The sequence below is a fragment of the Armigeres subalbatus genome, chromosome 3 (assembly GCF_024139115.2).
Source record: "Armigeres subalbatus isolate Guangzhou_Male chromosome 3, GZ_Asu_2, whole genome shotgun sequence".
Classification (NCBI taxonomy): Eukaryota; Metazoa; Arthropoda; class Insecta; order Diptera; family Culicidae; genus Armigeres; species Armigeres subalbatus.
The window spans coordinates 200946134-200972556 of NC_085141.1; the positions used below are offsets into that span (position 1 = coordinate 200946134).

The 26423-nt window shown below is 41.2% G+C and overlaps 1 protein-coding gene and 2 long non-coding RNA genes across 3 annotated transcripts; 1 reads left to right on the forward strand and 2 right to left on the reverse strand.

The window, feature by feature from the left end:
- Positions 1-286: 286 nt before the first annotated feature.
- Positions 287-5675, reverse strand: LOC134222235 (uncharacterized). Its single transcript, XM_062701378.1, has 2 exons — positions 5478-5675; positions 287-5407 (listed from the first exon to the last, which is right to left on the reverse strand). The coding sequence occupies exons 1-2, from the start codon at positions 5673-5675 to the stop codon at positions 287-289; spliced, it is 5319 nt and encodes a 1772-aa protein (XP_062557362.1).
- Positions 5676-11608: 5933 nt separating this feature from the next.
- LOC134223282 (uncharacterized) lies at positions 11609-13222 on the forward strand. The gene is made up of 4 exons (XR_009982509.1): positions 11609-12464; positions 12549-12792; positions 12874-13036; positions 13101-13222. It is a non-coding gene; the product is annotated as an uncharacterized LOC134223282 (long non-coding RNA).
- Positions 13223-15092: 1870 nt separating this feature from the next.
- On the reverse strand, positions 15093-16620 carry LOC134223281 (uncharacterized). The gene is made up of 3 exons (XR_009982508.1): positions 16182-16620; positions 15753-16018; positions 15093-15685 (listed from the first exon to the last, which is right to left on the reverse strand). It is a non-coding gene; the product is annotated as an uncharacterized LOC134223281 (long non-coding RNA).
- Between the last annotated feature and the right edge of the window lie 9803 nt (positions 16621-26423).

Sequence of the window (26423 nt, forward strand, 5' to 3'; positions counted from 1 at the left end):
CGTTGGCAGTAAATGCCACAGAAAGAATTTTGCAATAGTTGACTGGAGTTTAACTGAATGACTTATGCACCGTTCATGCAAACCGTACCACCACCAGAACAAAACGGATCACCTCCACAATTGGAGAAACTGCATCTAGATAGTGACTTCCAGCGTTTCTTGGACTTGAAACGATGCCGGAAAGTGGCTATGAATAAAAATGAGCCGATTAACTTTTTGAAATTCAAAACATTACATAACTTAACTGGTCTGCGGAGGTCTCTCGACCTCCGCCGGTGGAGGAGTCCTAGTTCTCCTCTGATGATTCGACATTGTCACGGATTGGAAGGATGCAGATCTTTGAAATTGCACGTTTGTAGCTGCCATCCTTCGTTCTAACTGTCACTACCCGAATGTTTCCGTCTGCTCCGGTATGAACTTCTGTGATCCGACCCAAAAGCCAATTTAGTGGTGGTTGATTTTCATCCTTCAGCACCACCATTGTTCCGACTCTCACGTTGTTCCGCTTCTTGGTCCACTTTGTGCGGTTTTGAAGGTTGGATAAGTATTGCGTTGACCATTTCCTCCACAAGTATTGAACGAAATGCTGCACAGTTTGCCATGCCGCCAATCGATTCTCCGGAAGATCATCCAGATTTGGCTCCGGAATTGCTGTGAGTGGACGTTGGACAAGGAAATGTCCTGGCGTTAACGCTTCATAATCGCTGGGATCATTGCTGACTGGTGTAAGCGGACGAGAGTTCAAAACTGCCTCGATTTGCGTGAGTAGTGTCTGGAACTCGTCATACACCAGGCTTCTACTTCCTATCGTTCTCTTCAGCAACGTTTTGAACGACTTTACTGCACTTTCCCACAATCCTCCGAAATTTGGGGATCGCGCTGGTATGAAACGGAATTCAATACTTTCGTTCGTTGCTTCTCCAATCACGGTGTCTTGGAAGTGTTGATCGATGAAAAGCTTCCGCAATTCAGCTAATTCCCGGTTTGCTCCGACGAAGTTTCTGCCGTTGTCGCACATGATGATCCCCGGTTTTCCCCGTCGAGATGTGAATCGTCGGAGGGATGCCAAAAATGCTTGCGACGATTGATCAGCTACTAATTCTAAATGGGCTGCCTTGGTGACTAGGCAAACAAAGACGACGACGAAACACTTCACCGGACGAGCTTTCCGCTGGGGGTACGTGACTAGGAACGGACCACATAGATCTATGCCGACGCGTTGGAAGGGACTGCATGGCGTAACTCTCTCCGCAGGAAGATCTGCCATCAACTGCTCGTGAACTTTCGGCTTGACACGGAAACAGCGAACGCAGTTGTGGATAACCTTCCGAGCTAGGTTACGAACATTCGTCGGCCAGTATCTGCCTCGTACAGAAGAAACTAATAGTTGCTGCCCAGCATGAAACAGCTTCTGATGATACTCAGTCATGACCAGCATAGTGAATGGATGGCGGTGGTCCAAAATGTACGGATGCTTCCGACTTGTAGAGATTCTAGCGTTTCGTAACCGGCCGCCAACGCAAATAATGCCATCCACCATTTCTGGGTTCAGTGCAGCAATTCGAGAGGATGCTTGTACATCACGACCACGTAATAGCTCGGAGTATTCTTGCGGAAACGATTCATTTTGAGCTAGACGCACTAGCAGATGAAGAGCATCATCACGTTCAGTGAGCGTTAGTAATCCGTGCTTTCGATGTTCGCGGTTGTGCACTCTTGCGTTGAAGCCGAAACGTTGTGCGTATGCTACCAGCTTTACGAGCTCTGTCAATGACGACCGTAGGCTAAAGATATCACCAGGCTTAATGCTTGGCAACAATGCAACGACAGCTCCCTTCTCCTCCAGTATCGACGGGTGTAACTCGTTAGCGCTTGGCTCAAAGATCGGCCAATTTATCGGCTCTTGAAGAAGCCAAGGAGGCCCATGCCACCAGAGAGGTTCGTACTGCAACTGTGGGGGTGCCATTCTCCTTGAAATTATGTCGGCCGGGTTCTCCATTCCGGCAACATGGTTCCACAAACCGCCCTTGGTGACATGCTGAATTTCTGACACGCGGTTGCTCACAAACTCTTTCCATCTGGAGGGTACAGACGCTAGCCAAAACTTTACTATCGTAGAATCAGTCCAAAAATATGATTCTACGGTCAGGTGGATGCTTTCGACAACCTTCTCGTAGAGATGCGCGAGCAATAGTGCTGAAGAAAGCTCAAGACGAGGAGTGGAGAGACATTTCTTCTTCTTTTTGAGATTCTCGAGAGGAGCAACTCGAGACTTAGCTGTGAACAATCGTACGTCAACTTCGTCATCCTCCGTCACGGTTCTAACGTAAATATATGCACCGTACGCCTTTTTTGAGGCATCGCAGAAGCCGTGTAGCTGAACAGATTTCATTGATTTTGTGACTCCGACCCAGCGTGGAACCGTGAAACCGTCCAATCCTATCATATTTCTGCGATACTCTAGCCATTTCTCTGTCATGTCTTCACTTAATGGTGCATCCCAGCTGCATTCACGCTCCCAAAGTTCCTGGACGATCAGCTTAGCCTGAACGATGACTGGACCGATTATGCCCAACGGATCAAACAGTCGAGAGATGTCCGATAATATAATGCGCTTGGTAATCGCACCAGATTCTGTCCACTTTGGAGTACTGAAGCGATAAACATCCCTTCGTGGTTCCCACTGCAAACCTAGTGTTTTAACAGTCGAGTCTGCTGAATCAAGGGTGAGAATAGACCGATCGTCTCGTAGATGCTCTGGAACCTGACGCAAAATCTCGCCACAATTGGAATTCCACTTTCTTAGCGTGAAACCTCCGGACTGCATTAAGTCTACCATTTCTTCGACAAACTGCTTACCCTCTTCTATGTCATCTACGCCTGACAACATATCATCGACGTAGAAGTTTTGTTTCAGGACGGCGGCGGCTGTTGGGTGGGTTTCTTTCTCCTCTTCTGCTAGCTGCGTAAAACATCTGGTAGCTACATACGGAGCAGACGCGGTTCCGTAGGTTACGGTAGTCAACTGGAAAGTACGAATGTCTTGATCTGTGTTGCCTGTCCACACGATTCTCTGGAGCTTCTGATCTGGGCCGGAGACTGCTACCATGCGATACATCTTCGCTACGTCCGCAACGACAGCGTAACGATGGAGGCGGAACCGGAGATTGATGTTGATCAATTCATCCTGTACGACGGGTCCGACCATAAGGGCATCGTTCAACGAGACTCCAGTTGATGTTTTGCAGGATGCATCAAATACCACTCGCAGCTTGGTGGTTGTACTCTCCGGCTTCAGTACTGCGTGATGAGGCAGGTAGTACGTAGTACCTTCACACCTTTCATCGAGAATCTCCACCATGTGCCCCATGTCCAGGTATTCTTGAATGAACTCGGAATACTGGGTCCGAAGTTCAGGACTCAATGAGAGTCTTCGCTGCAAACTACACAATCGTCGAACTGCAGTAGACCTCGATTCGCCAAGCTTCTCGATGAGGTAGTCCTTCTTCGGAAGAGTGACAACAAATCTTCCGGAATCGTCGCGTACTGTGGTCGTCGCGAAAATCTCTTCGCAAGTAGATTCTTCAACGGAGTGTGTGCTGGTTGTACGGCAAGTTTCAACTTCCCAGAACTTGGTTAGCTGATCCTGAAGCTCCGCACTAGAACACACATGGACCAAGGACCGAGGTATGGTGATTGAAGAATCCGGAACACGGCCTGACACGATCCATCCAAACACAGTATTCTGCAAAGTCGGTCCATCATCCATCACTTTCAGCTGTCCATGTGCCAATAAATCCAAATAATGTTCCGCTCCGATGATCACATCTACTGGTCCGGCTTCGTAGAAGTTTGGATCCGCCAAAAGAGCTGATCTAGGAAGTTTCCATTCCGATGGATTGAAGCTGGAGGTTGGCAATGAGGAAGTCAGCTTCGGAAGGACGAAAAACTGCATCTCTTCTTCGAACGGAGAAATCTTCTGTGACCTCGGTGACACTCCTGCGCTAACTAGCTTTGTTGACACACACTGCCCAGAACCAATGCCATGAACTGAGAGATATGTGGGTGAGACTCGGAACTTGAGCTTGTTCGAGAACTCCTTAGTCATCAAACAATGTTGGGAACAGGAATCCAACAATGCTCGAGCTAGCATGACGTTTCCAAAACGGTCTTTAACTCGAATGAGTGCCGTTGACAAAAGAATGTTTTGTGTAGGTGTCTTGGGTAATGCAATGTACGTGTGGCTTGTGCTGGCTTGACTTGTGCTTGGTTGTGGCTGTGGTGGTCTTGTGCTATGTGAGTTGGCAGTGTTGGTGGGTGCATTGTTCGCTTGAGAGTGTGCTTGTTGGTTCGGTTGCTGTGGGTTGGAATATGGTTGCCGATTAAATTGGCGTTGTGGCGGGCTAGCTTCTTGATTTCTACTCGACGCGGGTGGAACGGAGGATCTTACCGGAATGACATGCAGCATGCTATGGTGTTTTTGCTGGCAGTGATGGCATACACCTTTGTCACATGTTCTGGCGATATGACCAGGGTGCAGGCAGTTGCGGCACAGTTTGCCTCTCATAACCGCTTCGTTACGCTCCGCAATCTTCATTTTCTGGAACTTCAGGCAATGGAATGGGGTGTGCCAAGAATCCCCGCAAAATGGGCATTTATTCGACGTCTTCACCACAGCATGACACATTGACGCCTTCGACTGACGTTGATCTGAGCTGCTCGCCTTCAATGGGGCTATTGACTGCAACACTGAACACTGGTTGCGGAGGAAATTCACCAGGTCCTTATACTTCGGAACGTCCTTGGAATTGTGGTGAGCCTCCCATAAACGTAGTGTCGCTGTGTCCAACCGACCACAAAGCATGTATGCCAGTATAGTGCTCCACTGGGCTGTCTGTTCACCAATCTTTTCCAGCATCTGCAGGTTCTTTTCAAATTCGCTGACGAGCTGATTCAGTCCGTCGTACGACTCTCTTCTGAGCGGCTCCATCGAAAAAGTGCATCCAAGTACGCCTTGACGATCAGCTTTTTTGTTCTCATAGCGCTCCTGGAGAACCTGCCACGCAACCTCGTAGTTGACGGCCGAGAGTTCAATGGTGTTGATTTCCATCAGAGCATCTCCCTTGAGTGACGTCCTCAAGTATGTGAACTTGTCCATCGGGTTCAGCTCACCGTTCTGATGGATGAGACTGCGGAAAGTATCCCGAAACATCACCCAATCTCCTAGTTTGCCGCTGAACGTTGGCAAACTGATTTCTGGCAATTTCACCTTGGAGTGTTGTGCGGATTGCCCACCAGAATTCCCATCAACTCGCTGAACCGAAACCTTTGCCGGAAGCAGTTTCAGCAAAGATCCTTTCACCATGCAGTAGCGGTTTTCAAACTCCTCTACGACACGTAGATTTTCCTGTTCGCGGGAAATAGCATCCTTCTTCTCTTTCTCATCCTTTTGGAATCGCTTCCGTCTTCGTCCGTACCTTTCGCATCCTCCACCAGTAGCTCGATTTTCTCACGCAGCAAAAGAAATCTGAATACACTTCATCTAGATTTTTCAATCGCACTTCAATTTGACACTCGTCACGATCCCTGTCGAAAGCTTCGACGAACTTTGCCACCGTAGCCACTTTTTGCTGAAGCATGCGCTCACGCTTCATCAAAGCACGTAAATCACTCATCACTGCACTGCACCGGTCAAAGTAATTACAGCAATCAATCACAACCACCGATTCTTAATCTCACTGTGACAGATCTACTCGACGTTCCACGCACGCGATTTAAACAGACAGATTTAGAACTGTACAACCCAATCAACAGCAGCGAGGGGAGATCAACCACGGGAAAGCAACAACCAGCAGAACCAAGCGAAAAATCCGAGACCAACAGAATAGCAAACACGATTCATGCACCTTGCCAAGAAATAGAGACTCACATGCATTTATAAAATTTATTGAACCTTTAATTGGCCTCATGCATCAAGCCACCGTTACATGCAATCACTTCCCCTTTGAATCGCCATTCCTCCGTTGAATTTTGATGGCGCCAACCTCCGATGGCGAATTGATTCTTTCAACAGGTCTTCGATGGCGCCTTTCCTTTGTGCCCTATTGTGGCAACTCAATTCCGCTTGCGATGGCGAATGATCGCGTCCACTATGGCACAGGTTTTCCTCGACGGCCTTTGTCCACCGACGGCAAGCACTTATTTTTCGTGAAAGTTCACTTATTGAACGGCCAGCACGACCCAGGTCAAAATACACTTTTCGCACCGAGATGTGCGATCAATTGGCACTCAACCGACACAGAAGTTCAAGTCCGCCCAAAATGTCCTCACTTAGTGTCCGTAAACCGATCCTGGCCGTCCTCAATCCGGCTCTAAGGACCAAAATGTTTGCGCGCGGGAAACGGATACGGTTTCGGACACTTCTAAAAACTGTTTTTGAACACTTAACTGACTGAACTAAAACACTTTTATTCAGTGTAAGAAACTACTTAATTTTATTGCGGTCGAGCGACGTATATTTCCCGGCGGTCTGATATAAACTGAATTATTCACCTAATCAGCTGACTGGTAAGAGATTTCAAAATTTTACTCTACAGATAAACTCTTTTATCTTTTATCTACGCGAGTGAAACAAGTATAAATCTGACGTGTGTCGAAAAGGGATCAATAGTATTGCTCATTGTGGAACATGTGATCATCTCTCATATTCTTCCGATTAACCCTTGCGTGACCACAATTTCTGTTGCAACTCCTGAAGCAATTCCTGGTGAAATTCCTGAATTAATTCTTAGCGCAATTCTTGAAGGAATTCTTAATGCAGTTCCTGGTGGGTCTCCTGGAGCAATTTCTAGTGGAACGCGTGATGGAACTCCTGAAGCAATTTCTGGTGAAATTCATGAATCATTTCTTGGCGGAATTCTTGATGCAATTCCTGGTGGATCTCTTGTAGCAATTTCTGGTAAAACGTGTGTAGAACTCCTGGAGAAATTTCTGTTGCAACTCCTGAAGCAATTCCTGGTGAAATTCCTTAATCAATTCTTGGTGCAACTCATGAAGGAATTCTAGATGCAATTCCTGGCGAAACGTGTGATGGAACATCTGGAGCAATTTCTAGTGAAACGTGTCATGGAACTCCTTGAGCAATTTCTGTTGAAACTCCTGAAGCAATTCCTGATAAAGTTCCTTAATTAATTCTTGGCGGAACTCCTGAAGGAATTCTTGGTGCAAATTCTGGTGGATCTCCTGGAGCAATATCTACTGGAACGTGTGATGGAACTCCTGGAGCAATTTCTGTTGCAACTCCTGAAGCAATTCCTGGTGAAATTCCTGAATCGAATCTTGGCGGAACTCTTGAAGGAATTCTTGATGCAATTCCTGGTGGATCTCCTGGAGCAAATTTTGGCGGAACTCTTGAAGGAATTTTTCTTGGTGGGTCTTCCTGGTGGGTCTCCTGGAGCAATTTCTAGTGGAACGTGTGATGGAACTCCTGAAGCAATTTCTGGTGAAATTCCTGAATCATTTCTTGGCGGAATTCTTGAAGGAATTCTTGATGCAATTCCTGGTGGATCTGCTGGAGTAATTCTTGGCGGAACTCTTGAAGGAATCCTTGATGCAATTCCTGGTGGATCTCCTGGAGCACAATGTATGGTGAAATGTGTCATGGAACTCCTTGAGCAATTTCTGCTGCAACTCCTGAAGCAATTCCTAATGAAATTCCTGAATGATTTCTTGGCGAAACTCCTGAAGGAATTCTTGGTGCATATTCTGGTGGATCTCCTGGAGCAATTTGTGGTGAAACGTGTGATGGAACTCCTGGAGCGATTTCTGTTGCAACTCCTGAAGCAATCCCTGGTGAAATTCCTGAATCAATTCGTGGCGGAACTCTTGAAGGAATTCTTGATGCAATTCCTGGTGGATCTCCTGGAGCAATTTTTGGCGGATCTCTTGAAGGAATTTTTGATGCAATTCTTGGTGGATCTCCTGGAGCAATTTCTGGTGAAGCGTGTGATAGAACTCCTGGAGCGATTTCTGTTGCAACTCCTGAAGCAATTCCTGGTGAAATTCCTTAATCAATTCTTGGTGCAACTCTTGAAGGAATTCTAGATGCAATTCCTGGCGAAACGTGTGATGGAACATCTGTAGCAATTCCTTGCGAAACGTGTGATGGAACATCTGGAGCAATTTCTGGTGAAACGTGTCATGGAACTCCTTGAGCAATTTCTGTTGAAACTCCTGAAGCAATTCCTGGTAAAATTCCTGAATCAATTCTTGGCGAAACTCCAGAAGGAATTAATTCTTGGTCCAAATCCTGGTGGATCTCCTGGAGCAATTTCTAGTGGAACGTGTGATGGAACTCCTGGAGCAATTTCTGTTGCAACTCCTGAAGCAATGTGTCATGGAACTCCTTGAGCAATTTCTGTTGCAACTCCTGAAGCAATTCCTGGTAAAATTCCTGAATCAATTCTTGGCGGAAATCCCGAAGGAATTAATTCTTGGTGCAAATCCTGGTGGATCTCCTGGAGTAATTTTTGATGAAACGTGTGATGGAACTCCTGGAGCAATTTCTGTTGCAACTCCTGGAGCAATTCATGGTGAAATTCCTGAATCAATTCTTGGCGGAACTCTTGAAGGAATTCTTTATGCAATTCCTGGTGGATCTCTTGTAGCAATTTCTGGTAAAACGTGTGATGGAACTCCTGGAGCAATTTCTGTTGTAACTCTTGAAGCAATTCCTGATGAAATTCCTGAATCGAATCTTGGCGGAACTCCTGAAGGAATTCTTGGTGCAAATCCTGTTGGGTCTCCTGGAGCAATTTCTAATGGAACGTGTGATGGAACTCCTAAAGCAATTTCTGGTGAAATTCCTGAATCATTTCTTGGCGGAATTCTTGAAGGAATTTTTGATGCAATTCCTGGTGGATCTCCTGGAGTAATTTCTGGTGAAACGTGTGATGGAACTCCTGGAGCAATTTCTGTTGCATCTCCTGAAGAAATTCCTGAATCAATTCTTGGTGCAACTCTTAAAGGAATTATTGATGCAATTCCTATCGAAACGTGTGATAGAACATCTTGAGCAATTTCTGGTAAAACGTGTGATGGAACTCCTTGAGCAATTTCTATTGAAACTCCTGAAGCAATTCCTGATAAAATTCCTGAATCAATTCTTGGCGAAACTCCCGAAGGAATTAGTTCTTGGTGCAAATCCTGGTGGATCTCCTGGAGCAATTTCTGATGAAACGTGTGATGGAACTTCTGGAGCAATTTTTGGTGGAACGTGTTATGGAACTCCTTAAGCAATTTCTGTTGCAACTCCTGAAGCAATTCCTGGTGAAATTCCTGAATTAATTCTTAGCGCAATTCTTGAAGGAATTCTTAATGCAGTTCCTGGAGGGTCTCCTGGAGCAATTTCTAGTGGAACGCGTGATGGAACTCCTGAAGCAATTTCTGGTGAAATTCATGAATCATTTCTTCGCGGAATTCTTGATGCAATTCCTGGTGGATCTCTTGTAGCAATTTCTGGTAAAACGTGTGTAGAACTCCTGGAGAAATTTCTGTTGCAACTCCTGAAGCAATTCCTGGTGAAATTCCTTAATCAATTCTTGGTGCAACTCATGAAGGAATTCTAGATGCAATTCCTGGCGAAACGTGTGATGGAACATCTGGAGCAATTTCTAGTGAAACGTGTCATGAAACTCCTTGAGCAATTTCTGTTGAAACTCCTGAAGCAATTCCTGATAAAGTTCCTTAAGTAATTCTTGGCGGAACTCCTGAAGGAATTCTTGGTGCAAATTCTGGTGGATCTCCTGGAGCAATATCTACTGGAACGTGTGATGGAACTCCTGGAGCAATTTCTGTTGCAACTCCTGAAGCAATTCCTGGTGAAATTCCTGAATCGAATCTTGGCGGAACTCTTGAAGGAATTCTTGATGCAATTCCTGGTGGATCTCCTGGAGCAAATTTTGGCGGAACTCTTGAAGGAATTTTTCTTGGTGGGTCTTCCTGGTGGGTCTCCTGGAGCAATTTCTAGTGGAACGTGTGATGGAACTCCTGAAGCAATTTCTGGTGAAATTCCTGAATCATTTCTTGGCGGAATTCTTGAAGGAATTCTTGATGCAATTCCTGGTGGATCTGCTGGAGTAATTCTTGGCGGAACTCTTGAAGGAATCCTTGATGCAATTCCTGGTGGATCTCCTGGAGCACAATTTATGGTGAAATGTGTCATGGAACTCCTTGAGCAATTTCTGCTGCAACTCCTGAAGCAATTCCTAATGAAATTCCTGAATGATTTCTTGGCGAAACTCCTGAAGGAATTCTTGGTGCATATTCTGGTGGATCTCCTGGAGCAATTTGTGGTGAAACGTGTGATGGAACTCCTGGAGCGATTTCTGTTGCAACTCCTGAAGCAATCCCTGGTGAAATTCCTGAATCAATTCGTGGCGGAACTCTTGAAGGAATTCTTGATGCAATTCCTGGTGGACCTCCTGGAGCAATTTCTGGTGAAACGTGTCGTGGAACTCCTTGAGCAATTTCTGTTGCAACTCCTGAAGCAATTCCTGGTAAAATTCCTGAATCAATTCTTGGCGAAACTCCGGAAGGAATTAATTCTTGGTGCAAATCCTGGTGGATCTCCTGGAGCAATTTTTGATGAAACGTGTTATGGAACTCCTGGTCAAATTTCTGGTAAAACGTGTGATGGAACTCCTAAATCATTTTCTGTTGCAACTCTTGAAGCAATTCCTGGTGGAATTCCTGAATCGAATCTTGGCGGAACTCCTGAAGGAATTCTTAGTGCAAATCCTGGTGGGTCTCCTGGAGCAATTTCTAGTGGAACGTGTGATGGAACTCCTGAAGCAATTTCTGGTGAAATTCCTGAATCATTTCTTGGCGGAATTCTTGATGCAATTCCTTATGGATCTCCTGGAGTAATTCTTGGCGGAACTCTTGAAGCAATCCTTGATGCAATTCCTGGTGGATCTCCTGGAGCAATTTCTGGTGAAATGTGTCATGGAACTCCTTGAGCAATTTCTGTTGCAACTCCTGAAGCAATTCCTAATGAAATTCCTGAATGAATTCTTGGCGAAACTCCTGAAGGAATTAATTCTTGGTCCAAATCTCCTGGAGCAACTATGAACTTTTTTTGTCCCGCGCTCACACAAAATTTATCTGGTCACATTACTTTAGCATCTTCTGTGACATCATATACGATGTTGTGTTGACTGGGTGAAGCAATTCCTGGTGAAATTCCTGAATCAATTCTTGGCGGAACTCTTGAAGGAATTTTCGATGCAATTCCTGGTGGATCCCCAGGAGCAATTTCTGGTGAAACGTGTGATGGAGCTTCGGGAGCAATTCCTGGTGGAATGTGTTTTGGGACTCCTGGAGCAATTCCTGGTGGAACGTGTTATGGAACTCCTGGAGCAATTTCTATGGCATCTCCTGAAGCAATTCCTGATGAAATTCCTGGATCAATTCCTGGCGGAACTTATGAAGGAATTCTTGGTGTAATTTCTGGTGGATCTTCTGGAGTAATTTCTGGTGGAACTTCTAAAGCAATTCTTGGCGGAGGTCCTGGAGCAATTCATGATGCAATTCCTGGTGGATCTCCTGGAGCAACTTCTGGTGGAACGTGTTATGGAACTCTTGGAGCAATTTATGGTGAAACGTGTGATGGAATTTCTGTTGCACCTCATTAAGCAATTCCTGGTGGAACTCCTCGAGAAATTTCTGGTAGAACATGTGAGGGAACTCTTTGAGCAATTTCTGGTGAAACGTGTGATGCAACTCCTGAAGCAATTCCTAGTGAAATTCCTGAATCAATTCTTAGCGGAACTCCTGAAGGAATTCTTGATGCAATTCCTAGTGGATCTCCTGGAGCAATTTCTGGTGGAACGTGTTATGGAACTCCTGGTGCAATTTCTGGTAAAATGTGTGATGGAACTCCTGAGACAATTCCTGGTGAAATTTTTGAATCAATTCTTGGCGGAACTCCTGGGGGAATTTTTGGTACAATTCCTGGTGGATGTCCTGGACGAGGTCCTTGAGCAATTTCTGGAGAAACGTGTGATGGAACTCCTGGAGCATTTCCTGGTGAAACGTGTGATGGAACTCCTGGAGCAATTTCTGTTGTAACTCTTGTAGCAATTCCTGATGAAATTCCTGAATCGAATCTTGGCGGAACTCCTGAAGGAATTCTTGGTGCAATTCCTGGTGGAACTCTTGGAGAAATGTTTGGTGGAACGCGTGATGAAAATCCTGGAGCAATTTCTGGTGATACGTGTGAATAGCGAATATTCAACAGAGAACCGGATGGAGGCCGGCAACTTCGTTGAAGACCACGGACACGCTGGCTGAACGAGGTGGAATCGGATCTGGGACTGGAGGAACATCACCCAAGAAGTCGATGGTGGAGCTCTACAATTCGCTAGGCATAAGTGTATCGACGCTGTAGCCAACCAGGTGTCTAGGTAGGTATCATAAAGGACATACTGTTGATCGTTAGAGAAGCTGGTTTAAAAGTGAAATGTTCCTTTTTCCTTCTTTCGTTCCAGATCATATTGTTCGTGCTACCACCAGGTTATGTAAAAAAATACCTACACATACTTCTGGAACGATTTTCAACTAATGGTCGACTTGATATTATCATGGTACTTCAAGTAGGGACATTTTTTTGTTGGCTGCGCGAGGTGAAACCGGTCCTGGGACTGGAAGAACATCGTCCAAGATGACGACGGAGCTCTACAATACGCTAGGCATAAGTGTATCGACACTGTAGCCAACAAGATATCCAGATAGGTATCATAAATGACAAACTGTTGAACTTTAGAAAAGCTGGTTTTAAAGTGAAATTTTTATTTTTTGTTTCTTTCGTTACAGATCATTTTGTTCGTGCTATCATCAGATGTGAAAAATACCAATACAAACTTCAGCAGCGAGTTTCATCTTATGGTCAACTTGATATTGCCATGGTACTTCAAGTAGGGACATTTCGTACTTCGTACTGCATATCATCAATAATAGCTGAAAAAGAAAATCGATGGTGAGTGCAACCTTCTGATTTTTGTATCTGATTGTCAAAAACTTTATAGACCGGTCTTATCTAGGTACTACAATACTTACGATGTGTCAATCATGTCCATCGATGATGGCATCTTGGAAGTCAACTCCATTGGCGGGAAACCCATCTTGGCGGACGGCGGATATCAGGATCTGTCGAAGAAAAAACCTTCTACCAAAGTGGCGAGTCCCTGCGTAGAAAATGTCTCGGTGAATGTTCCGGTACTTTTAGGAGTCTTCGATTGTAGAGGTGATCACCACCGCCCATTGCACACCTAGCGTATTTTCACGGTCTATGCTAATAATGATTTATGTAAACAACCATATGCAGAAATCTTAACTCTCGGCGACTAAGAAGGGAAAATCTAAAACGATGCCGAAATCACGGTCCCAATCACGACGCCGAAATCAATCAAGCAACCAACCAACCAGTCAACCAATCATTCAACCATTCAAGCAAGCTAACAATCAGCCAACCAACCAACCGAGTCAAGTAACCAACTATCCAATCAATCAACCAACCATTCAAGCAAACAACCAATCAATCAAGCAACCAATCAACCAACCAACCAATAAACCAGCAACTAACCAATCAAACAAGCTAATAATCAACCAACCAATCAATCAAGCAACTAGCCAATCAACCATTCAAGGAACCTACAAAACAACTAATCAACTGACAGTAGTGAATGCGATCGTATTCACTACACTAACCAGCCGACCAACCAACCAAGCAACCAATCGATCAACCAGTCAGGCAACCAATCAACCAACCAACCAATCAATCAACCAATCGATCAACCATCCAATCAAGCAACCAATCAACTAACTAGTCAACCAATCAAGCAACCAACCATTCTACCATTTAATCAAGCAGTCAAGCAACTTAGCAACCAACTAGGCGATAAACCAATCAATTAATTTGTCGAGCTGAGTCGATTGATGTATAACAATGTGGATCTCCGGGCCTCCTATCAAAAGTTAGTTATGAAGTGATCTTAAAATATGTATTCGTAATCATTACGTAGTTTATTGTTACGGCAGTGTAAGCATCAATGCTAGTCACCCAGTCATGCAATTGTATCTCCTTAAATATAATCAATGATTTATATTAAATGTCATCGTATATTTTAAGCGACAATATTATTTAATGTGGTATATTTATTAAATCAGTCAGTATCGCATATTTATCTCTTTAATTGTTTTGCATACTAGTAAACAAATATTAAAATGAATTATTATATATATAGACGTATAAATATAATCGTATTATGTATTATAAACTTGTCATTTCTTTTGTTTTTATGAAAGAAAATATTCAGAAACCTGATAGGGGGAAAGACGGCTTTGGCAGGTTTTGTTCTATTATTGTCAGGGGAGTTTTTGTCGACCAAATTTTATGAACTGGCCACAATATTTTTTGATATCCAAAGAATGTTTATGCCAAATTTTAGGATAGTCAGTCATAAAAAAAAACCCTGCCAATAATAGAACAAAACTTGCCAAAGCCGTCTTTCCCCCTATGTTAAGGTTCGAGGGAATGATACTCCAAATAACTATTTTGACGTTTTCGACAAACTCTTATTCCGAAGTTAGATTCATATGTAGTTCTCTAATGGCTGATGGCCACCTATAGTTAGGTAGCAATAAATACTTTGGCATTTTTTTCATTAATATACATATAAGATGGGTATTTGTCTGGCATATTCGATAAAAATAAAAATATCCTGTCGCGATTAATTTATCGAAAAATCTAGAATACATTTTACTTATCATCATAAGACCAACAAGATATAGTTATATGTATATGAAGTATTATTCGAAATAAACATTTTTGTACTGGTGGCTTTGTCGCAATGTTATTCGATAATATTCTGCTCAAAACAGCTAATCATCGATTTTTTTTGCATTAAAAAAATGTCCACAAATCAGAATTATCGAATTTGTTTCGCAAATTTAATACACCAGGCTTACCTCATTCTACCACTCTCGAGTACATTGAAAAACGTCTTCAGTTGCTAGGTATCGGTCATAACATGCGCTAACATGTGCCCATTGGACGGCATACATTTTCCACATATCGCACACCGAATCGCGTCTAAGCTTTTCCGTAATTCTTGATCGATTGAATGGTTTCAACCCAGCTATGGAAGCAACCAATCAAGTAATTGTTTAATAACTCACGCATTGATCCGAGTCCATGGTCAAATGTTGCAGCGCGCTCAATTTGTCCAGCTGGTTAAATGCTGCGCACTGGTTTACGATGGGATTCTCCCGCAGGTAATGTATCTGAAGCTTTAGAAATAACGCTGTCTTTTCTGTGTGAAGACATTCCGGGAAAGCGATCTGTTCGATTCCGTTCACATTCAGGGATAACTTCCGCAGAGCCAGTAGACGCCCACAGCTTAAATTGATTCCCATCTGTTTATGCTTTTTAGGCTATTGAAGCTGGATAAATCCCTTGTGGAATTTACTGGTGAATAAGCCATCAATACGTCCACCAAGTAGCTTAAGTTACTCTGCTGCGATCTCTGCCGATCTTTTCCATTTCAACATATTCAACTCCATTTACCGTTCCGGAATGTTTCCCTCCCTGTGGGTCATCCCATTCCATACTGACCCAATCGGCCATCTGAAAAACACGAAAATCGAGGTCAATGCCTACGCAAAAACGAAACAAAATCCAAATAGCAACCTACCTCTCCTAATGTAATGTTGTTGTCCGATCCGGATTCGGACGCCCACCTCCAGGTGAATTGATTTGCGGAATCATTGTTCCGTGTGATAAGTGGTTCGGAAAATTCACGCAACTGGGAATACTATTCAGTCTGCGATATAGAAGACGGAAATTTGATATTTTCTGAACATTTGCTGCTGTGCTTGTTTCGATCGCGAAAGGAAAAAGTACCACCTGCAACCGGCAACCGTCATAGTCGTAAGCCATAAGCTCTTCGTGGCATCGTTCCTGCAAGGGACGGAATATCCTATTTATTTATTTTTTCAGTTCCAGCATTTGATTGTAAACTACGGATATGTATTTCGATGACGCTGTAGATGGCCTTGATGTCGAAAAACGTATCTGTAAAGTTACAATGGACTAGTTCCGGTAATGAAATTCATTTACTTACCGCTGGATTTTTCATGATCGTCATCCACCAGAGAACGATTTCTGTGATAAGCTTATCGGAACCAATAATATAGGCAATTCTTAATTGAAGAATAAAGCCAATGAGGCGGTTCCGTAATGGCATATCGGAAGAAAATTAGATGTAAAAGTCGCCTCCAGACAGCACAAGCACTTGCTTCTGGTTCCATGGAGAATTCTCCCACAACGATCATGACTGCGCCTTTGGTGAGTTTTTGCTGGGGCGAGAATTCAGTGAAATCATTTTCATCACTATCACACTCCACAGACGATGTTTGCGCTTTGCACTACCGCCTCCGTAATTTTGTTCCTCCTGCGCTATCGCTGTTCCTCCGGAAACCTCGAGCGATTTCGGTTGGCACTGGTCCCGAAAGTTGATTGTTTACATTCAACTGTCACCAGAGATGGATTGACATCAGTATTAGTGAGCACAAATCATGTGCTCACTACTACATACACTATTTTGGTCGACTCACTGAAATGACTCACTAGGGTAAGGTTACACTAATGTTACCCTAACGCAGACGTTTCAAGACAAAATTTTCAAAACGACTTATCTGCTTTTGTAAACAAAGATTCAAACAACGATTTGACGAATCTGATGGCTCTCCCACGCAAACCAACACCATCAACAGGTAGCGGAAACCTTTACCTACCTATTGGTGGTATTGGTTTGCGTGGGAGAGCTATCAGATTCGTCAAATCGTCGTTTGAATCTTTGTTTACAAAAGCAGATAAGTCGTTTTGAAAATTTTGTCTTGGTTTGAAATCAGCAAACGCCTAACACGATGTTGCAATATAGCGTGATTTTAGTCGAGGTTTACCCTAACGTGAATCATTTTCTTAGGCTCATGAGGTAACAGGTTACCCTAATGTTCGGGTCATGTTAGGCTCTTTCTCCTTGCTGGGTACTGCCGTCGCAAGCATAATCGTCCAATATTTCTAGACCAACATTTGAAAAGGGCGTAACAGCCAAAATTAATTCCTCCTGATTCTTCGTCCACATATATAGCTATATATGTAGACGAAGAATCAGAAGGAATAAATTTTGGCTGTTACGCCCTTTTCAAATGTTGGTCTAGATTTGATTTTGCATGGAAGAAAATATGGAACAGTTACGCTTGCGGCGGCAGTATATAGGTAGGAAAGCCAATTCTCGGGTACTTATTCAAAAGGACGTATGTGATTTTGTAAACAAAGATTCAAATGTCGATTTGTCCGATCTGATGGCACTCCCACGCAAACCAACACCACTAACAGGTAGCCGAAGCCTCCCCCTATCTGTCTATGGTGACGGTTTGCGTAGGAGGGCAATCAGATCGGACAAATCGACGTCTGAATCTTTGTTTACAAAATCACATACGTCCTTTTGAATAAGTACCCGAGAATTTGTTGGAGAAATTATTGTTTTCAATTAATATTCATAATGGCACAATTACAACGTGTCGCTTCAAGTAAAGCAAACGTTAAGTAATGCAATGATGAACAATATTATTAAGACCCCATTGTCTCCACTGAGGCCATGATCGCCTTATAAGTGTTTATTTGGGTAACCTTTAACGAAAAGAAATGTATTCAATAATTAATAACGTTTCTCTTTACTAAACGTAATCAGGCCCATTTTTTCTATTATTTTGCTACACTCAAAAAAATACACACGCGACTATAAAGTGTTTCGCCCTTTGATTTGTCCTACTGGTCAAACATGTGAGACTCGAGTGTGAAACACTTTCGGCAACTCACCGGGCAACATATTAGTTTCAACAGCTAAACATTTTCGAGACAAGTGTTATTATACTTGAAAACAACCGTTTTTCGCATTGTATTTTAAATTCTATGGTATTGAATTCGAAAAGTGTTGTTATTTTTTTGAAACAGAATATGACTTGAAAGTGAATGTTTTAGCTGTTCAAATCCCATGTTTTTAATATTTTTATTCTAATTATTTTCGACAATAATATAAAAACTCGTTTTTGGTAGAATAATTATAGTTTTATTTTTTTATTATTTTTCATTTTCTGCATAATCATGACACATTTTTATTATTTTCTCGGAACGTTGTTTTCGATTGTTCCTCCGGTCCAGGATAATGTTTGCAGAGTACTGTAAAGAAATGTATGATTTAAATGATAACTGTATCGCCAATCTCAATGTAAACCGAAATGTGAGACTATTGAGGTTAAATTTTTCTCGCAATCCGTACGTTAAACCAAACTTCGCGTATGGTGCGCCAATCTAATGAGGGGCTAATAAGACTATAGCGCACTACTAGCGAAATTAGGTTTAATTAATTAGGTAAAAAAATCCACCATCGATAGTCCTCCATTCCAGTTTTCAACTTGATTAGCAATATTTTAAGTAAATCATATCTACCTTAAATACATACCAGCCATGTTCCTTTGCTCCCTTATACAATAATGATTTTTCCTGTTGAATTAATAATAATCATAAGCATCATATCGGCATCAACATTTCAAAAGGGCGAAACTGCTTTGGTAAACAAGAGCTTCTCACGTCGCTGGTGGGCTAATTTGAGCCCACTCACGCAATCCAACGCCAATGATAGAAGCAGCGAATCCTCTTCTATCAATTAATGGTGCTGGATGTTGTGGGTGGGCTCAAATTAGACCACCAACGACGTGAGAAGCTCTTGTTTTCAAAATCAGTTTCGCCCTTTTGAAATGTTGGTGCCGATATATGAACAAATACGCACAATAATTTGTAAGTTTCTATCAATTTTACTTACCTTCTGAAAACATCTTGATTTATTTTTTATTGAGAACGTGGATCGCTCTTCAAATCTGAACTGCCACAACTTGCATTTTTTTTTCAAACTAGAACATGTTTGAATAAAGTGTAAAGCACTTTCGATTGCATAGGTTTTACTTTGCCAGAAAAACAGAATTCTCTTTATTACCAAATCCAAAACAATTGAATCGAAAGTGTTTTACACTTTGAAGCCACTGTTTCTGACTAGTAGGGCGAGACCATGTGTATTCCACTTTAATGAAACAAACATCACACTTGATGTTGGTGAGTGAATGGTAATTGAGTTCTCAAGTGTTTTAACACTTGAATTCAAGGGGTAAAACAGTTTAATCTGGAAAGATATACTTTTTGAATCAAAAAGTGGACCTACATTGACATCCATGTGTAAGAATTCTTTAATCGAACGTTTCGATTATTTTCAGTGTATCATGCGCTCGCATACCCTACATACGAGTTCGATCAGCGGCGTTCAATCAGCGTATGGGAGCGCAGCTGATGTGCGTGAGGACGCTATGCAAGCACATTTCGGAGGGAGCGAACGGCACTGCATTCGCTTCATTCGCTTGCCGTCGGATGAATATTGTCGGCGTAGCACCAACTTAGAATTCGGAAGTCCGGACTTCCGAACCGAATTTTCTTCCGAAGTTTTATCTGTCAAACTAATGGATGCGTTGTTTAGCGCATCTTTAGGGGAATCCAGCGCACTACTTCCGAAGTAGGGAAAGTTGCCTGTAGCTGGAGAAAAATCCAACTTCGGTATAAAAAGCGGTATAAATTTATTCCGGATACACAATATCGCAGAAGGAAGCATCACCAACACACCGCATGGCCCTGACGAAAGCGAGTAAACAAAATGGGGGCCGGATGATGCCTTTTTATTTCACCCGGCAAGGGATATAGGACGTCAATTTTAAAATGGTTGTTAAAACGTTAAAACACATTTTAACCGAAAATAGTTGGATTTTTCAGGTTCGAAATTTAATTTACTTTTAGATTGGCAACACGAAAGCATAGCATATGTGATTGTACAAATCGTGGGTGGCTATACAATGCTCAATTGAGCAATCTACTGTATACTGTCGCAAATTGGTACTTGGGATTAGTACCTTTTCCTATACAGTAGCAGTTGTATACCTGGCCACGTCCTTACAATCACGGAAGGAAGGGAAGGAATGTTAGTTCAACATCTACTAGTGAAGATGCAGGGAACCCATACTACCTTCATAGATGTCTCGGGAAGGAAAATTTGTGTTAGTGGGAAAGGTGAATAATAGGGAGCTCTATTCGACAATATAGAGCGTTTGTCAATAACAGTATATGCTGTAAAAATAATAAAATATATTCATCAATTTACTTACGAACCGTCCTAAGGAAAAACAAAACAAAACACAAAATTTTGGCAAATCGCGCTATCGTTCCGCCGTCCGAAACAAGAGCCAACTCGCACTGCACTAATTAACTTTATTACCGACCGCGCAATGCAAAACACAAAATTTCGGCAAATCGCGTGATCGTTCTGCCGTCCGAAACAAGAGCCAACTCGCACTGAACTAATTAACTTTATTACCGGCCGCGCAATGCAAAACTCAAAATTTCGGCAAATCGCGCGATCGTTCCGCCGTCCGAAACAAGAGCCAACTCGCACTGCACTAATTAACTTTATTACCGGCCGCGCAATGCAAAACACAAAATTTCGGCAAACCGCGCGATCGTTCCGCCGTCCGAAACAAGAGCCAACACGCACTGCACTAATTAACTTTATTACCGGCCGCGCAATGCAAAACACAAAATTTCGGCAAATCGCGCGATTGTTCTGCCGTCCGAAACAAGAGCCAACACGCACTGAACTGGTTAACTTTATTACCGGCCGCGCAATGCAAAACACAAAATTTCGGCAAATCGCGCGATCGTCCCGCCGTCCGAAACAAGAGCCAACTCGCACTGCCACTTTTAGATTGGCAACACGAAAGTCTAATTATTTCGATTAAACAACATGTGTAGATATTTAGCCTGATATAAAGGTGTAGACTTCGGCTATCTAATCCAACACCTCGGATTGCGTGGGAGTGCTCTCGCGTCTTAGATTTGACGAATCGATGTTCTAATCTTTGTTTTCAAACGCAGAGAATTCGTTTTAAAAATTTGGTATTGAGTTAAAATAAAAATTGTTTAAAGTTCATTGGTATTATACTAGAAAATATGTTTTTGAAAAAAAAACCCAGATTAATCCACCTAGCAGTGATGATGCCTTTCTCGTGCATTATAAAATATATTGAAAAAATCACATTAGAAAGGTCAAAAAAGCTCTTTGGGGGAATAGATCACATTTTTTCGATCATTTTTAATATTTTTTGCCTTGCCACCATTCAAAAAAAATGTTCTTTGAATTTTCAAGGGGTACCTTTGGGGAAAAACAATGATTTTTCAATAATTCCGAAAAGCAATGATCGGGCCCATTTCCAATAGCAAACAATTCCCCGTCGAATGCAACTTGTTGCGAGTAAATCGGATAATTCTAAGTTCTAAAAAGTGTGCCTACAAAATTTGTACACATACACAAAAAAACAGACATCACCTAAGTTTGTCGAGCTGAGTCGATCGGTACCTAACACTATGGGTCTCCGGGCCTTCTATCAAGTTTTTGCAGCAATCATATAGCCTTTCGGTACAACTTTGTTGTACGAGAAAGGAAAAAATGCATATGTTACAAATATGCGATCGTGCGATAGTACAATGATTAGCGATAGTAAATACAATGATTAGCGCAACGGCGCGTTTTGAAAAATACATATGGATTAAAATTCGATATGTTTCCAACTTTCCTGATTCCCACGTAGTGTTATTTCACCAATGTAATATTAAAGTTCAATAATACTAGTTGTATGTCATACATTGATTTTGCATCCCTTTGTGTAATAATTGTACAAGTACATTTGTGAAAATGAAACCAACAATTCACATAAATATAAATGAAAAAAGCCGCATAATATGGAAATAAGGAGGTGTATGAAATCACCCATATGCCCAAACTACATCATCATTCCACCCAAACCAACCAAACCCCAAACCAAAAAGCAGTGGCTAACTGCACGCCTCTTCTTTCCTTCCAAAGCATGAAACAAAATGGCAGCAAACATAACGAGCGCACGAGAAAGCATGTACGTAGGTATGCGATTTTTATTTCCAACGATGAAACTTTTGCAGCTGTGTTGATGCGAGCGGATGAAGTCATCGGCTTCGGGTCTCTAGCGCGTGTGTGTTCGTCCATTAGTTTTCGTGTTCCACATTTGAAGCTTTGGAAAACTTTGCTTGAGAGGTTAGCATCATCAATAAAGCACGAAAGAAGCAACACAAACATTCATGCTGTCAGTTATATACACGGTGCGAAATTCATTCACCGCATGCAGAAATGCTACACCCTTAATTTGTTTTACTCAATATTGTGCGGTTACTTGCTAAGTTTTTTATAACTTTATTAAAGTGTTATTTTAATCTCCAGATTATGTTCAACACCGTACTTGCTAAATGGACACGGTCGGTTAAAGTAGCTGTTCCTTAAATAGTTCGTTAAAGTAGTCGCTAGATTATTCGCTGTTGGTTTGAGCGAGACAGAGTATATGTCAAAAAAAAAAATTAACCAGCAATCTGCGGTGTATTGTTCGAAATGAACGTTTATCAGCAATGGACTTTCTGCTTAGAGTCCTATAAGAAGAGTAACGTCATGTGCCACGTTTGACAGGTCTCCTGCTCGTTTGGAACGCGCATTTGTATGGAACTGACAGACGATTCTGTTCCAATTCTGACACTTGACGACACTGTTATTATAGTCACTGTATTTCTGCTGTACTATAGATCTCGCATAATTTATCAAAAGGACCTAAGTAACATTTTTTTCATGAATTAATTTGAGTACTGCAATCAACAGAACAACATGAAAGCTATTGATTGCAGTATTCAAATTAATTCATGAAAAAAATGTTACTTACGTCCTTTTGAAAAGTTAAGCGAGAATTCATGAAAAAAATTTACTTAGGTCCTTTTGAAAAGTTATGCGGGAAATGTAATAAAATGCGTAAAGCCAAAATAGAACTTTTTGGGAACTTGCAAGTGTTCTGATTGTTTAAGTTGACTTTTTGTAAATTTATTGGTCAATATTTAAGAAGTGCAGTTAAAAGAAAAGTGCATACTTAGTTTTTTCAAATTTGATTCAGATTATCTTTTGAACTTGTTTTTACTGATTTTTTCAAATGGATATAATCGAAAAACGACCCTTCCTGCAAAAAAGTGTTGTATGGGTGACTATCGCAAAATCAGTCAAACTTTCTAATAAAACTTTTTGAAAAACTCAAAATTGAACCCTACACTAAAAAAAATCGATTTAAAAAAAATTAAAAGTCGATTTGCAAAAAACGCCCTTTTCGATTTGGACGAAATTTTGTCTCAAGATAGGTGATTATGTTCGCTACCAACCGTCCATACATCGCAAGCTGGGCACTTTGAAGGGAAAAAAAAAATTTCTTACAAAAACTTTTTCTTGACGGAATTGATTTTTTCAGTGTCTTCAAGGGTTGGATTTAACATATGTATACATAATATACTCATATTAAGTATTCATGTACAGTCAGGCAGAGTACAATGTTTTGGTCGTAACTGGTCGCAACTAGAAATACTAGAATAAGAGATCGGCGAAGACGCCATCTTGGTTCCAATCGAACCGTCAAAAGTGGTTCCATTTCGACTTGTTTACTTTTTGCTTCCATAAGAAGCAAGCAAAAAGTTCAAGTGCTGCCAGTATCATTGTCATGATTTCATGCATTTTCATACGTTGCCATTTCGACAGTTTTTCACTCCGCCGGTCTCTGGTTATAGGGTGGCTAGTCGCAACTAAAGAAGCTAATAATGGAATATAATATTTTTTTTGAAGATATAAACCCCTTCTTAATATTACTCTTAATTTAAAAACAAACCATATTTAGTGACTAAATTAGACAATGTATCATAAAAATAGATTTGCTTGGGGTTCTATAACGATGGCTTTCATTGGTTTAATTTCAGATGAAAATACACTGAAAATAATTCCGACAAGAAAAAGTTTTTGTTAGAAAAACTTTTTTTCCTTAAGAGTGCCCAGCTTGCGATGTATGGACGGTTGGTAGGGAACAGAATCACCTATCTTGAGACAAAATTTCATTTAAATAAAAAAGGGCGTTTTTTCGCAAATCGACTTTAAAATTTTTAAACTGATTTTTTTCAGTGTAGGGCTCAATTTGGATTGTTTCCGATATTTTCACTAGAAAGTTTGACTGATTTTGCGATGGTCACCCATACAACACTTTTTTGTGGGATGCGTCGTTTTTCTATTATATCCATTTGAAAATATTAGCAAAAAATTTCAGCTCTTTTCAAAGGATAGTCTAGATTAAATTTGGAAAAACATTTTGGTTTTCATTTCGGATCATCTGGTGATTTTTCATTTTTTACTTCTTACTTTTCACTCCTCACTTCGCACTTCTCACGTCTCACTTTTTACTTCTCACTGCTCAAATCGGCCCATAGGGAAAGAAATGGCAGAAATGACGCTTAACTTTTAAAAGAACATATGTCACCTTTTTTCATGAATTAATTTGTGTACTGCAATCAAAAGCTATCATATTGGTCTGTTGATCGCAATATTAAAATTCATTCATGAAAATATGTTTCTTAGGTCATTTTGAAAAAATAAACGAGAATTTTCAGTGTATACATGAAATCTTAAAATAGGTACTTTTTAACTCATTAATGGGTTTCTATGTTTCTTTGTGAAGTTTTTTCTTCCGTGTAAACTGTGTATTCTATGCTGTCAGTGTGGCGGTTAAGAATAAATTGTGTCTTGGGAGAACATAACCTAGAAAATCGATAGCTTATTAAATATTCAAAGAGTTATGAGACATCATTATTTCGTAACAAAATTTGTTACGAAATAATGATGTCTCATAACTCTTTGAATATTTACTATTTTTTGAGAAGTGCCATCATTATGAAACTCAATAGTGAACAAGAAGAAAACATTCCCCATCGAATGCAACTTGTTGTAGCAAAATCGATTCAGGTTTAGTACTAGAAAAATTGGCTAATGTTTCAATGTGCACACACATACGCACACACACACACACGGACACACACACGGACAGACAGACATTTGCTCAGTTTGTCGAGCTGAATCGAATGGTATATAATACTATGGGTCTACAAGCGCTCTATAAAAAGTACGTTTTGGGAGTGAAATGAAAGCCTTTCTGGTACAACTTTGTTGTACGAGAAAGGCAAAAAGAATAGAGCCGAACGAGCGTTGATCACAGGACTCTCTGAGTGAGAGCCTAGAACGTTACCCCTCAGCTATCTTTACTTCTTGAAAGATTGGTGATCGAAGTATAACAGGTTATACGCAATTTGCACTGATCATCTGCTGCTTGTGCATTCGTGCGGCAACGCACCGGCTGCTGTGTTTAGGTTCCGTGGCATATTTAAATCATCTGACGTTGAAAAACATATACGATTGAGTTTACGTCATGTGCTTTTGTGTCAATTCATTCAGATAAGTCACCTAATATTCATAGTGTTTTGGTGTGCAGGAAAGCAACATCAATTTCAATATTTAATTTGAATCCACCAATCCAATCCATATTGGCACAGTATATGTAAAACATGGATGGTCTAACAATTAGTTTGTAAATAAAACAAATTATTTTAGTAAATGGTTTTGATTTTCTATAAATATTAATTTAGTATTATTCCTACCTTTTCGCTTGCATACCTTCTGTGTGGTTTTGAAAGTTAATTAATTCATGCTATACATGAGTCCTAAATCTTGGACTTCGCTAGACCAATTAATTGTAACATTCATATAGTGACAACATATCTGTTTGAAGATTTCAAATAGCACTGGGATTATGTGGGAGAATCTGAGTTTCGGAAGGATTCGGAGAAAATTTTTCATTCTTGCAAGTCAATGAAAATGTATCCAAACTTTTCTACAATCCAAACATGTTTTGGATCATGTAGTAATCTAAATTCGATCATTTAGTTTCTCGATGACTCATTCCAGAGGTTAAATTTCAAAACGTGTTTTATGGTGGACTTCTGGTGCGAATATTTTTCGACAGCTCTGTCCTACAGTTTATTGTATTAATTTAATTAATAACAGAGATGAAACACTAGCTTGTAATAACTTATACTGTTAATAACATTATTTTTTTATTAGTTATTATTAGTCAAAAACAAAATGGGGGCCGGATGATGCTTTTTTATTTCACCCGGCAAGGGATATAGGGCGTCAATTTTAAAATGATAATTAAAACGTTAAAACACATTTTAGCCGAAAATAGTTTGATTTTTCGGGTTCGAAATTTAATTTTCTCTTAGATTGGTAACATGAAAGTTTCATTATTTCGATTAAAAGCCATGTAGGCTACATATC